This window comes from Leptosomus discolor, chromosome 17, assembly GCF_034619465.1.
Source record: "Leptosomus discolor isolate bLepDis1 chromosome 17, bLepDis1.hap2, whole genome shotgun sequence".
Classification (NCBI taxonomy): domain Eukaryota; kingdom Metazoa; phylum Chordata; class Aves; order Leptosomiformes; family Leptosomidae; genus Leptosomus; species Leptosomus discolor.
Window position 1 is genome coordinate 14,415,531 of NC_141407.1, and position 13,136 is coordinate 14,428,666.

Genomic DNA, 13,136 nt, shown 5'->3' on the forward strand with positions numbered 1-13,136 from the left:
GATTTGCTTCAAGCAAACTAAAAGATCTTATTATATGTTACAGGAGTTCAGCATTCATTTTCCACTGTTCATTGCTATTGAACTATGCCTGAGGACTGAAAATGCTTCCCTGGATATCCTGTACAATTGTTGTTTCTCACATCTTCCATATGCCCATTTATAATGGCTGTGATTAAAAATGCAGTATTACTCGATTACCACAGTAGCTGCAACGTTCTTAATAATTTTGCACACCTCTTATGAGAAAAGTAGCTTGAGTATTAAAGTATCCCAAATAAATGCTGACTCTCAGGGCAGCTAGTGTGAGCAGCCAATGACTGTTTAAAGTCAGTAGGAATTTTGCCCAGTTTTTTTTTTTAAAAAAAAAAAAAAAGAAAAAAGGGACATATGGAGCTCAGGCTCTACCCATGGAAATTTTGCAGAGCAAGACCATCAAAAATACGCTGTTGAGCACAGACTGAGCAGGGCGCAGTGACCTTGAGCTGCAGGGAAAGCCCCTGGAAGGCTTTAGCAGGATCAATAGAGCAGATCCCATTCGAAGTGAAGAGCAAAGGGCTCTGCGGTGCTGTCGCGGCACACCCCGGGACAGGGAGCAAAGCGAAGGTGGCCGGTGCGCGGGCACTGCAGGCAGGGCTGTCTCCGGAGGATGCTGCACCACGAAGTGCGGCGCGGTCCCTTCTCAGCAGCTGGGATGTGGTGAGCTGGAAGAGAGTGCCGTGCCTCAACTGTGACCCTGTAGGGCAGCTGCAGATTGTGCCTGGCCATGGCAGGGGACGGAGGGTGGCCAAGTAAGATGTGACCTACTGACTTGACAGTGAATAAGCCAAAAGGAGGTATTATGAACCAAGAAAATGGGAACGCGGGAAGGAGGTGTACTCCATCCTGCAGCACGGTGTGGTACTGCTGGGCACTTAACCTCCTACAGAAGAAGCAAGTTTGCTTTTAGCCTAGAATAAAAATATCCTTCAAAGGGGATTGTCCAAGAGCTGGGAGAATTGGCAGCAATGTGAAGAGACTCATTAGAGGCAGCCTGATGAGGTTTAAGTGAAGGGGCTTCCCAGACTGCAGAGCACTCAGACTGCCTGTGTTTCCAAGGAACGTGCTCTCTGCGGCGCGCAAGTCACCTTGAAGCAACAAGCAACCCTTGACATGAATAGAAAAGAAATCATCAAGTATTATTAATTATAATAGGTTGTTGTTGCTGGTTAAGATTATAATAACTTAATTGAAATAGTGTCTTGCACCGTAGCGTAGTGTTCTTGAAATCAGAAGCTCATTCTTGGTGCAGTAAAGCTCTCTGTAGTGTGAACACGTGTGTCACAGCCTGGCCCCTGTACATCCTGAAATGTGTGCTGGCTCTTAAACTGAATTGCATTTCTTTTCCTGTTACTCTCCGGAAAACATTTTAATGCTTTTCTAGCTTATCTAGCCTAAGGTCATGCAGCTGGACAATTTAAATGTGTAAATGCAGGCCCTTCCAAAAATGCAGAACAGGAATAGTGATGCAGGATGTTCTTTTCTACTGGACCAGCTTTCTTCCTTATTCTCCCCCTCCACAAGCTGTTTTGATTTAACGTGCCACTGTTTGAAAGTGTATCTTAAAAGACCGTGTTTTACTCATATTGAATAATGTTCTGCCTCTTTGAACTTTGCCTCTATAAGAAGAACACAGCCAAGTTTTAAAAATGCAGCTGCAAGCTCGAGCTGAAATTCCCCTGGTCCCTCTGGCAGCCTTAATCAGCAAAGTTCTCCCAGAGCTGCAGAAGTTGCCTTTCAAGCGCTGATAAAGCGGGACGGGTTGCACAGCTTTGCTGCCCAGCGCTGCCGGCCCTGCAAGGATTCTGCTGCCCTTTCAAAGCTCACGGCTCTGAGCCGCACCACACAAGCTCCACCACCTTACAGCAGAAAGGAGCTGGGGTTTGGGGTGGGTTTTTCCCCTCTGTACCACACCGATTACTGCCTGCCAGGAGCCCAGCCCTTGCACTCACACCGCTGGGCTTGCAGCATCCCATGGGTTTCCTTGGGGAGTACTATTTCAAAAGAAATTCTACAGTTTCCAAAAAGAAATTGCTCGGTAAGGTAGAATGAAAATGCTTAAATGTAAAACAAGAAAGGGAATTTAATCACAAAACAGCAATGTGATAGAGAAAGATTATTTTGGCCACTGCAGAAGCTTAGTTTTGATCTAACCACCACAAAATGTACCTTACGGTAGGATGTGGATGTCTTACTTAACTGAAGCGTTCAGTTCTGAAAAGGTCAATGTGAAATGCTACGCAGTGACTCAAGTGCTTTGCTCTGGGTTGTATCTATTTTGTTTTAATGGAAAGATTGTCAAAAATTAACACATCTCTCCAAAACAATTTGTTCCTGTCAGACTGGCCTTTTCCATTCCCATTCATCCTTTCTACTTCACTGCCTCTCTGGATACATCTTGGTCCCTTTCAACTCAATAGCAAAAGTCCAAGTGGCTTCTTTTAAACTAGATTTTCATCCAACTCCTTCTCTCTCATGGTGTTGTGTAGGATAATTTACTCCTGCCACCCTCACTGAGAGTGGTGGGAACGAGTGCTAAGTATGGACCGTCTTCCAGAATAAAGGAATATTAGTTATTTCTTACATGAGAAATGTTGTAATTTAAAATTTCCTCATCTCCTCCTGATTTCATGGAACTCTGATACAATAATTGTTGATAGCGTGCCACGTGAAAAATTAAATAGCTGGGAGCCGAATCTATATGTGGCAAATTGAGTTAAAGAAATCTCATAAAAATAAGCAGTATATAAAAAACCCAAGGATTTTAAAAGCCGATTATTCTACTAGTGTCCCAGTTTGTTTATTTTATTTCTGTGCCAGCAGAGATTCCCTCAGAGATTAACACCATGGACTAATGCACAGATGGGGCCAGAAACTTGAAAGTCATCTGAATATTAAGAATTTAAATCTTTAGCCTCAGTGATTTGAACAGAAAGCCAATTATGAGGCTGAATTAGTTTTCAAATTAAACTGCAATTTAAGGCTTGTGAAATTAATCTTTTAAGGCATATAGTTGCATTTGTATATATATTCATGTGGAGAGTTTGGATTCTGTAGTTCTGGCTTGTTCCTCTTCTTCAGCCTGACAGTACAATTCATAAAGAGATGCCTGGTGTCCTGCAGGTTTTTCTCTCAGTGAAGGAAGAGAGCGGGTGTTGCTGGGTGGCTGGGGATGAAGCGAAAGCAGCAGCACCTGAGATCTGAAGAGAAGACGCTTCATTTTTAAAAATTAATAGGACACTGAGTGAAAATCCCTGTCCTCCATTACAACCCATCACAAAAACGCCATAGTGCAGCTTATAATTAAAATGTTCAATACTCTTTTACCAGCACAGAGGTAAATTAATTTTAGTACTCTTCGTTTAGGAAGGTCCTAATGCAACAGAGCACCTGAACAGGTTCGTGGACCTGGGCTCCCTCGGCTGCTGGCAGTGACATGGCACGGGGAGGCCACGGTGTGCGCCCGGTACACGTTCCTGTTGATAGCACAAGAAGCTAGAAATAATGCAAATGTCATGTGTTTCAGAGAGATCGTGTACAGGTAAAATCTTCGGGAGCCAGAGTAGGTCTCAACAGGTTCTTCCAGTCATCCCAGAGCTCTTCACAGGCTGGGTGCGTTACTTCTGGGTTCATCACAAGCCTAAATATATGCATCAGTGCAGTGCCATCTTCTGCAGCCTGGGTAGGTGCTACTCTTATCCTTGGACGTTATATGCTATTAAAAATGGCCAGGTCCAGCCCAAATCTACTCTCTCACACGTTACACGCAGACTTAGGATACACATTATTCTTTTGTAAGTTCTCTTGCTCAGCCGAGCACAATTTTAAGATAAATTGTTTTTCTGCAGACACATGTGGTAGTGCTTTCCATTTTGTTTCGAGGTGAGTGGTTATGAAGTCTGCGCTCTTAATTTCCTTTTCAGAAGCATAAAGTCCCAAGAGCAAAGAAGTGAATTATAGGACTGTAGGTGAGAAACAAATGCAAATCCCCAGACATGGTTTTTCCCTCCAGAAACAATGACCAAGTTGATATAAAGAAAAAAAATGTGGAAATCATGTTCTGAGACCACTCTAGAAGGGAGTTACAACACTGCAAGAGTCCACTCTCCACCTTCTTTTAACCAGCAGTTACAAATGGCATACTATTATATATATTGTAGTATTTATATTACATTACATTACATTATATTACTTTATATTATATTCTTTTACATTCTATTCTGTTCTATTATATTGTCAAAATTCAAGGTTTGGATTCAGGTCTTGTGGAAGATGTGTTAAGTCTCAGGTTTTGTGCAGCTGGGTCTGCCTGATTTCCCTAGTTGCATATGTTTCAGCTAAGCATGAAACCTCGCCATACTTTTAAGCACAGTTCGGTGGTGATGTTCAGGATATCTTGTCCTAAATCACACTTTCTCCATTTTTTGAATTAGCCTCTGGGAATCGAGAGAATTCATCTGCAGGAACTCAGCCAAGCTGAGGCTCATTGATTTACGCAGTCAAAATTATTTGCTCAGAGGCTGAATGCGCGTTTGCCCATCTAGAAGTTTTACTTCTGTTATTTCTCTGCAGTACGTGGGTCTCAGTAGGCTGCAGGCTGCTGTGTACAGGAGTTATCTTCAGTTCTGACCGTGCCCATGTGTATGCTGCATTCAGTGCATCGGTTCATTTTCTCTCTGGGGGTATTTATTTCCTTTTTAACAATAAGAAGGTATTATTTCAGTTCCGGATAACAGCAGCCTCTTCAACTTGCTCAGTCATCTCTCCAGACCCGCTTGCTATCTTTATTCTCATTAGGTTGACTTTTGCCTTGTTTGAGGCTGAGAATCTGATGTCTCCGCTAATTAGGAAGTGGCATCCTTTATGAATTAGGTTAGCTGCTTGAAAGGTCAAAATTTGCCAATGATTACAAAAATAATGGTGAAAGAGAACGACAGTAGCTATCAGTTATGACTGAAGGAATATCGTTCAGAAGGAAAGTGCTGTTTCTATTTAGTTTTCTGTCTAGAGCATGTGGGATGCAATTTAATTTAAGTATATTTGCAATTTATTACATCTGCAGTAAAGTTTCAGGCACTTCTGTCATCTTGATGTCTTGCACACGTTCCTGTTTACCTGTAGAACTCCGCTCAGCACCTTCAGTAAGTCAGCTCCCATTGTTTCATTTGAAACCCTTAACAATGGGTATGCGAAAGTGCTTCAAAACACCTATTAAATACATTTTATTTTTTTAACTTGAGGATACAGGTTTGTTCACTGAGATGTTTTAGTCTTTAACACTACAGCAGTTCTCCAAATACCGTTCTCGAATTCATACTTGCTGACAAGGTAAATTCACCCATGAGGAGCTCAGTGCTGTGCCATTTAGGCTGCTACTGGTACCCCAAGTAGGGCAAGTAAAATTAACTTGGGATGGCTCAGTGGCATTGCAACCTGTGTACCTGGAGACAGCCCCCTCCCACCCCTCCCTGTGTTGGGAATGGAAGAATCTCTTTAGTTTTGTTGATCAATAAAAAGACGAGTAGCACAAGCACGCTTCAGCATGTTTATTGGTAAGAAAGATCATATTTTACATAGGGAAGCTGTGTACAAGTAATTATGTGTACAGTTGTACTCTGAGGACTTCAGGATCCTGTCATGCTTCTCATTGTAACTTGGTTTTGACATCTTTGCTTTTCTAGCGTGCTGTCTTTCTGTTCCTGAGACCTTGTCGCAATGAATGAAATCACTTAAAGGGTGAAGTGTTCCTGTTGTGAGTAGGGGCACAAGATTCCCGTCCTCTGTGGGGAAGAAAACTAATATCAGGAAACTCTTCTGAATGGAAAATTTCAGGAAATATTGTAAATTTTACACTGCTTGTCAGTATTTAATCTTCCTAACAACAATTATTGTCTTCTCTCTATCTAGCATCGGATGCAGAGCATTCACTAAGTGAGCTTTCCAATTTGGGGGAAAAAAAAATTAGGAGGAAGGGGAGGTTTCCATTAGTACAAAGCCATTATTAGCTTGGGTTAATGAAGATCTAATGTAATATGGCCATCACCACATGTCTGCACATAATGATTCAATCCTTTTCTATGGGGGCATGATTAAATTAAGTATCTTGTAGGTCAAAATTAGACTGAGAAGGTTAACCAACCTTTAATGATTCTGCAAACATTTACCAGCCATTAAAAAACATAAACTGTAAGATAAAGCTGAATCGAGAATCAGCGTTATCAGCAAAAACCGGACAAAGTTTTAGCTTTTTCTGTTTATACCACATGAGTAGACAAAGAGGATTGTGTATATTTATAATGGTATGTGGTACAAAGGGCAAAGTGAAAGGGTTTTTTTTATCCTTTTTTTTTTAATCTGGATTCCTGATAAGTGCCCATTAGCTCTTTCTTTTAACATGCATTAAATCTAACTAATGGATATCAAACCAGCTTAAAAAAATGGTAATTATAAAGCAATTGTAACAAAGACTTTGGGAGAGCAACTGTGCTGAGATATTTTTTATATGCCTTAAAACCGTGAAAGCTCAGTCTTTATGGAGAAATGAAGTTGCATAGATGGGAGAGCAGAGATTGCAGACAACGTGATGTGAATTAGCAGTCCTTGGTGTGCTTTGGGACCGTCTCAGCTAGAAAGAATTGAGCTGATTCTCAGATTCCAGAGTGATTTGGAGGGAACATTTATTTACGACTGTGTGCTTATCTGCTTATACATACACAGGGCAGCTATCTTTCTTGTTTTGCTTCTTTTTTTACTTAACAAGTACAGATAGAAGGAGATTTAGTGAACCTAACAAAATCTTTTTGCAGTCTTTTACAAGCAGATGCAATTAATTTTAAAACTGATAAGCAAAACTGAATATATAGGTAGAAATTATCTCCCTTTGCTTCCATCCCCAGATTCTATAACGCGTTATTTTGCCTAACCTGTAGAAAGCTTAATTATTCTAATGGGAATATTTTCCATAAGGGGAGCTTTCCAGCGTCTCTTTCATGTGTCTTGTCCACCTCTGGTTGAAACAGAAATCTCTCGTTTGACAAAATAACATCCAGAAGCTTGCAGTCTCTGGGAAATCAAAGGGAATGCATTGTGAAGCTGCAGATTCTTGGGGTCTTGCCTTTTGTTGATAGATCTCCTTCATCATTCCATACGTTAATTTTAACTCAGGTGGTATAAGAACTTGGCACGTTAGTTAATGAAAGCTCATGCACAGTAATCTCGTCACCACTAGTTGTGCATGATAATTCAATCTACTTCTCAGAAGAGCTGTTCAACGCGCAACAAATTTGATTTAATATTGACATGATGTACTACGTTAGGTATTGTATTTAACATACCATGTGCCTTATTTGATGAGAAATGTTTTTCTTTCAACAGGTTATCTACCTGAGTTAGTAGGCCAGGTGTGTAGTTTAATACAGTTATCTCAAACACCGTCTGGACTGGGTATTCGTTGTGTGACACATTGCACAGATTGGGGCAAATTCCTGAGTTTCAGCACTTCATGTATTCGTTTAATGTTGTCAGTGGGTTTGAGAGCAAGCCCTTCAGAGCAGAAAGATAAAGCTAATGCTTCGTTCACACACTGAAAGTGTAAAGACCCTCTTGCCCCGTTTATACACCTCTCTTGTGTCTCTGCCTACTGGCAGAGTCTGACCCAAAAATGGCAGAGGACCGCATGGAGGTCTGGAGTGTGACTTGGAGGAGGTTCTGATCTTTGGTAACTGCTGCCAGGCTCTGTTTGGGTAGGATATAGGGGTTTAAAGGTGGTGTGGTTAATACTTTGATTTCCACAAAGCGCATACGTGCGTCCTGCAGGCCACATTGGGCAGTCTGTGCTTTTTCACTTAAACCCTGACAGTACCAACCTCAGTCCTCAAGCGTGTAAGGACTGAGCGGTCTGCCACTGTATAATTGCCTAATTTGTGCAGTAATAGGGGCTGGGTATGGGGATGTATTTCCTTTTCTTGATATAAAGTAGACGAAGATACATCCCCATGCGTAGGACACAGAAACATGACATTATTTACTTTTGTAGCAGGTAAATCATTACCAGCCATCTTAGTATAGTGGAACACTTTATATAGCACCCAGAAGATGTTAGACACTGTAGCAGTGTATATCCACGTCGCTCTGTTGAATACTCTTGTACTCAGATATATGTTTATGTCATTCACTGCAGCACACAGGTATCTAGAGGATATGTCTTGCTTAAAGATTGGCTAAACATATAGAAAACTGAGTGGAACGTAGACGGTGATGTAGGTTACAGCAGCTGATCCCCTGGGAGTGGCACCCTCAGCACGGGTCACAGGAGATGCTGTCACGCTCTTATTCTTGGGTCAGAATTGCCAGGTAGGAAGTGTGTGTGCACAGGAACGGGAACGGACGTATCAGCCACCACCCAGACTGCAGAGAGGAAGATGTAATTTGCAGCCGGTTTACAGCAGACGGTGGTCAGCCAAGCAGCCCCAGGGAGCCGCGGAGAGCTGGGCAAGGAAGCGACTGCTGCAATTCCATCGTGCACTGCAGAGTGCTGCAGCCACGCAGGGCCCTTTGCAGAGGACGTTTTATTAAGTTACAAGTTAGTAATTAATGCCAAGTTCCTCTCTTTATTTTCTCGGAGGTTGGGTTTCGTAGTCGAAATTAAAGATACGAGATAGGGAGCAGATTGCCTCTTGAAATACAGCTCCCTGGTGCTCAGTTCATGACTTTAGAGACATTTGTCCAGTCCCATCTCCCTTTATGGGGATGTAGGTCAAATGCTGTTGAAATAGTCCTTTTTTCTAGAGCAGATGTGCTCAGTCCAATACTACACTGCAGGAAAGAAGCAAAAAGGTCAGGGAAAGAGTGAAGGAGACCTACATACACATCCACATACAACATCCACAGTATAATTCACCCCATGCCCACCACAGCTGCAGGCTGTTGGGTTCCCCTGCTGAGCTGGGAACCCACTGTCTTGCACACATCCTGGTTTATTTTGGAAACTGCAGTGCAGTCTGAGAGATCCCAGGTGAGGGGTGCCCTTGTCTGAACCTAGTAACCCAAATAACTTTCCTTTCTGAGCTGTTTCTAGAAGTAAATCACGAAATACCGCCTGTTTTTTTGGAGTATGTCCTAAGACTGCACGTGTCCTAAAATACATTCTGTTTTCCTTTTCCACTCCTGTTTTCATTAGCCCCAGGTTTTGACATTCTGGTCAGAGATATTTTCAGTATAGAATGCATTAAGATAACATAAATTCCAAATCAAACATCTCATTCAGCATATTTCCTATTTAAATTTCTCCTGTACGTTTCCCCTGTACTTATCTAAGGGTTGGCTTCTTTATTTGTATCGGTTGTCTCGTGATAACTGGTTTTGCAAAAGAGCGAAAAAAGAATGCTTGAAGAGAAAGGAGAAAACTCATTGCTTGCACAGCCTTGTTTCAATTCTGTGTTCCTTCGCTCTCCTGAAGTTTATTGATCGGAAAAATGTTAAAGTTGTTGAATAGTTTGTTTTCATTTCATAAATGTGAATCAGGATTATTGCAGAAGGATAGGAATGTATTCATCATTAGAATTTGCTTTACACATTCATTTATTTTTTAATCTATAATTCTTATTGAACTAAGAAAACTCACAGGAATATGTATCACCACAGAGAACAAAAAGAGCCTGATTGAGCTAGACGGAAGGAGATCAGCAAAGCACTTTCCACAGTGCAAAAATACAAAATTAGAGGCCACTTCTTGCTAATACTGAGAAATGTTGTTTTCCCAAAGTTGGGGAACATACTGGGGGGGTTGCCTATGTGCTGAGTGGCTTAAAGACAGGCTACAAAAGATGGGCATGCTGCAGCCACTGGTAGATCTGCCCATTTTAGAGCATGGGCTATGTTTTTAAACTCTCTTGCAAACAGATGCAAGCCCTCCAGCTCCGCTTTCTCTGAACTAGAAGCTTGGTAGCTTTGTGACCGAGCTGGGGGTCTGGTCTTTTTGCGTGAGACATGGTGGAATGTTGATGTAGCCACCTGTCCTCGAGTTTGCCAGTGCCTCACATCTAACCAAGTGGGCAGAACAAACTCAGCTCTTTTTGTAAAACAGTGTGTGGCTCCATCTTGAATCAGCTCAGGTTCTTGTTGGGACCGCTTTGCGTCTCCTCCAACACAGCAGGCTCGTAAGTTGGTTCATCCTGTTCAGAGTTCCCAAATGTGCAGTGTTCAAGCAATACCTTCCATCTTTCCGTTGATGCTGCTGAGTTTTGATGGGCCCTGAATGAGGTTATGTCTGGTTTCCCCGTCTCTCTTTGCCTCTCACTCCGCCTTTTGGGTCGCGTATCGTTAGATTCATTCACTGTTGCAGATTGCTTTTTGTAAGCAGTATGTGTCTGCCCTTTTAGATGTTCTCTCCTACCTATATAACAAGAGTAAAGCTGGGGCCTATGAGCTCTGGGGGGTCACAGGACCATGCAGCTGCAGGAGTCCATCCAATCAAGTAACATCTTTTACCCTCATAATGATAATTTCCCACTTTAGCAAAACGCCCTGCTGCCAAACTCCGGTGATAATGAGCCTGTCGGTGCATCAGTGCACTCCCAACAGTATCTAGAAAGTAGGGATTGTTTTTTGCAAGGCAAATGAAGACACTGGTGATTAGCAAGAAACAAACCAATGATTCAATACATCGCTGGCCACACATACCGAATCATTGATTTTCTGTCCTGCTGGGCAGCAGCTGTTCCATTTGCTCTGCAGAAATGTTTTTTTTTTTTCTCCAGAAAGGAGATGTTTCTCCAAGAACTGGAGGCAGCAGGCAGTTGCTTCTTGCACTGGGCATGGGCATGTTGATGGGATCCTTCTGAAGCTGCTGAGAAGTCTGATGGACTTTCCACTATTAAGCTCTACTTCTGAATGCATGTGAATGCAGTGATTGGATGGAAAAAAAAATATCTCCTGTGAGAATCTATATGAAATTGCAGGACAAAAAGATGCTGCCCTAAAACTTACAATCACTGAAAGAATTAGAAGTTAATCATAGATATCCTCATATGACTTCTCGCTACATACCAGTTATGTGTAATCAGTATCCTTACAGATCATCTAGTCTCAGCAGTGTGGCTATTTTCATAATCCTCGCCTTGCCTAGCCGGCTGGATTGAAATGGGATGTCGACGCTGTAGCACTTCTGAGTAAAATGCGTGACTCCGAGTCGACGGGACGGCAGTCTGCTCTGCAATGAGATGGTCCTGATATTTCGTCTTCTCTTGTTCCAAGGTACCTACGTGATGACAGTGACAGCAAATGATGCGGATGATAGTACTACAGCGAACGGGATGGTGAGATACCGAATCGTGACTCAGACTCCACAGAGCCCATCGCAAAATATGTTTACTATTAACAGTGAGACGGGAGACATTGTCACTGTAGCTGCTGGACTTGACAGAGAGGTGAGTTTAAAAGCCATCGTACCAGGTTTCCTGTTGTTGAGGGCTGCTGACTTGCAAAGCCAAAACCTTGTCTTGAATACTAAGCCTCTAAAAGTTTGAGCTGTGATGTGGAGATCGTGGTCTTTGCTTCTGCAGCAAGTGTGGGGCATCACGGCTTTGATGTGATATTTTTGTCTTAATCCATATCAGTCAATGAAACACTGGGAGAATCTTCAAACTTGTGAAGCTGATATTTTCCGTGCGTAAACTTGTACAACTCAAAGATGTAGAAAATACTCCAGAAGGAGTGGGGTGATGAATAAGCTGGCATTTGTCCCCGTACTGTTGGGGGACAAATAAAGTGTCAGACATCTGTAGCCCTTTCTAGACCTATCTTGCTTGTTCTTCACATGTTATCTTTGGAAGCAGCTACACAGCCTGTACTCAACACACTTTGCATGTTTCATGATGGCATCCTTGTGTCACTTTTACTGACAAAAACATGCTCCGCCAGCGTAAGCTATATAGTGTGATTTTCAGAGCTCTGCCTTCTCTAATTTTGAGTATAGCTCAAGGACAAAGCATTTATACCTCACACATTAAACAAAAATCAATGTAGCATCAGTGGTGGGTGGGAGTGACTGAAGAAAAAGGGGACAGGGGTCAATGGGTGTGAAGAGAGAGAACCCCAGAACTTAAGTTCAGTGTTTTTTTCCTCATTGAACTGTGTGGTTCATGGAGTGTCACCTGTCCAATGCAGTTAGGAGGTCTCCATGAACTAAATGATGGGAAGGATCATTTGTTCATTGAGCAACCAGCCACAGATGGTATGGTTATGCGACAAATACGAAAGTAAGGACCTACATAGTCTTAGGCTCAGATGCTTAGGTTCAGGCAGCCTCCAGAGATAATAAGTCTGGTGAAATCCATTTTGAGAGAGCCCAGAGTGCTGCATTTCTGAGAGAAGGCACCAGAAACTGGTTTTGTTCTCCATTCCTCTCCTGTGACTGATGGCAGGGATGGAGCAAACGGGAGCCTGTTTCATTCACGTGTCTGGGGCCCCTGTTTTGCTTCAGAGCGGCACAGCAGCTTTGGGAGGAATTCCGAATGCGGCTGCAGAGCCTCTGCCGAGAGTGGATAAAAGCACCGGCAGCAGCTCAGCAGCAAGCGAAGTGCCCCAGGGCAGCCGGTGGGACCAGCACGGGGACGGGTGCTGCTGGCTGGGAACGGCACAGATTTGGGGCTTGCCCAAGGCACAGTTTCAGGGCGAGCCGACCCGGGGGTAGGTGCTGTGTGAAACAGCTTTCCAAGGAGAAGGTCGGGTGAGTGGGGAGCTTTCCAGATGTGAAGACAAGAAGCAGAGCTGGGGGAGCAGGGAGGAGCACCAGGGCCTGTTCCTTCCCACCTGACGTGGCAGACTTCGCAAGCACAAACCTAGGGCAGATTTGACCTTTCCCTGCTCTTTTTATTTAGAGAACTGGAAAGTTAGCTGAATCTTAAGCAGGTAGATTATCCTAGGCAATGCTGAAGCCTGCAGCGTGCTTGCAGTCGAAGAGGAGAAACAAGTGCTGTAGAGATTGCTGGCAGCCCTTGGGGGGATGGTGGCAGAGTACTCAGAGGAGGCATCTGAATTCTGGCAGGAAAATGCTGATTTTATGGAAATGACAGAACTATTATTGCCCCCTTGACATCAGT

At 43.0% G+C, this 13,136-nt stretch overlaps 1 protein-coding gene across 2 annotated transcripts in view; it reads left to right on the forward strand.

Moving 5' to 3' along the window:
• CDH4 (cadherin 4) overlaps window positions 1-13,136 on the forward strand; it is a 459,703-nt gene that overhangs the window by 370,030 nt on the left and 76,537 nt on the right. For both annotated transcript variants that reach the window (XM_086474518.1, XM_086474517.1), the window contains exon 7: window positions 11,290-11,462. In XM_086474518.1, the coding sequence (XP_086330644.1) occupies window positions 11,290-11,462 (173 nt within the window). The remainder of the gene's footprint in view (window positions 1-11,289; window positions 11,463-13,136) is intronic.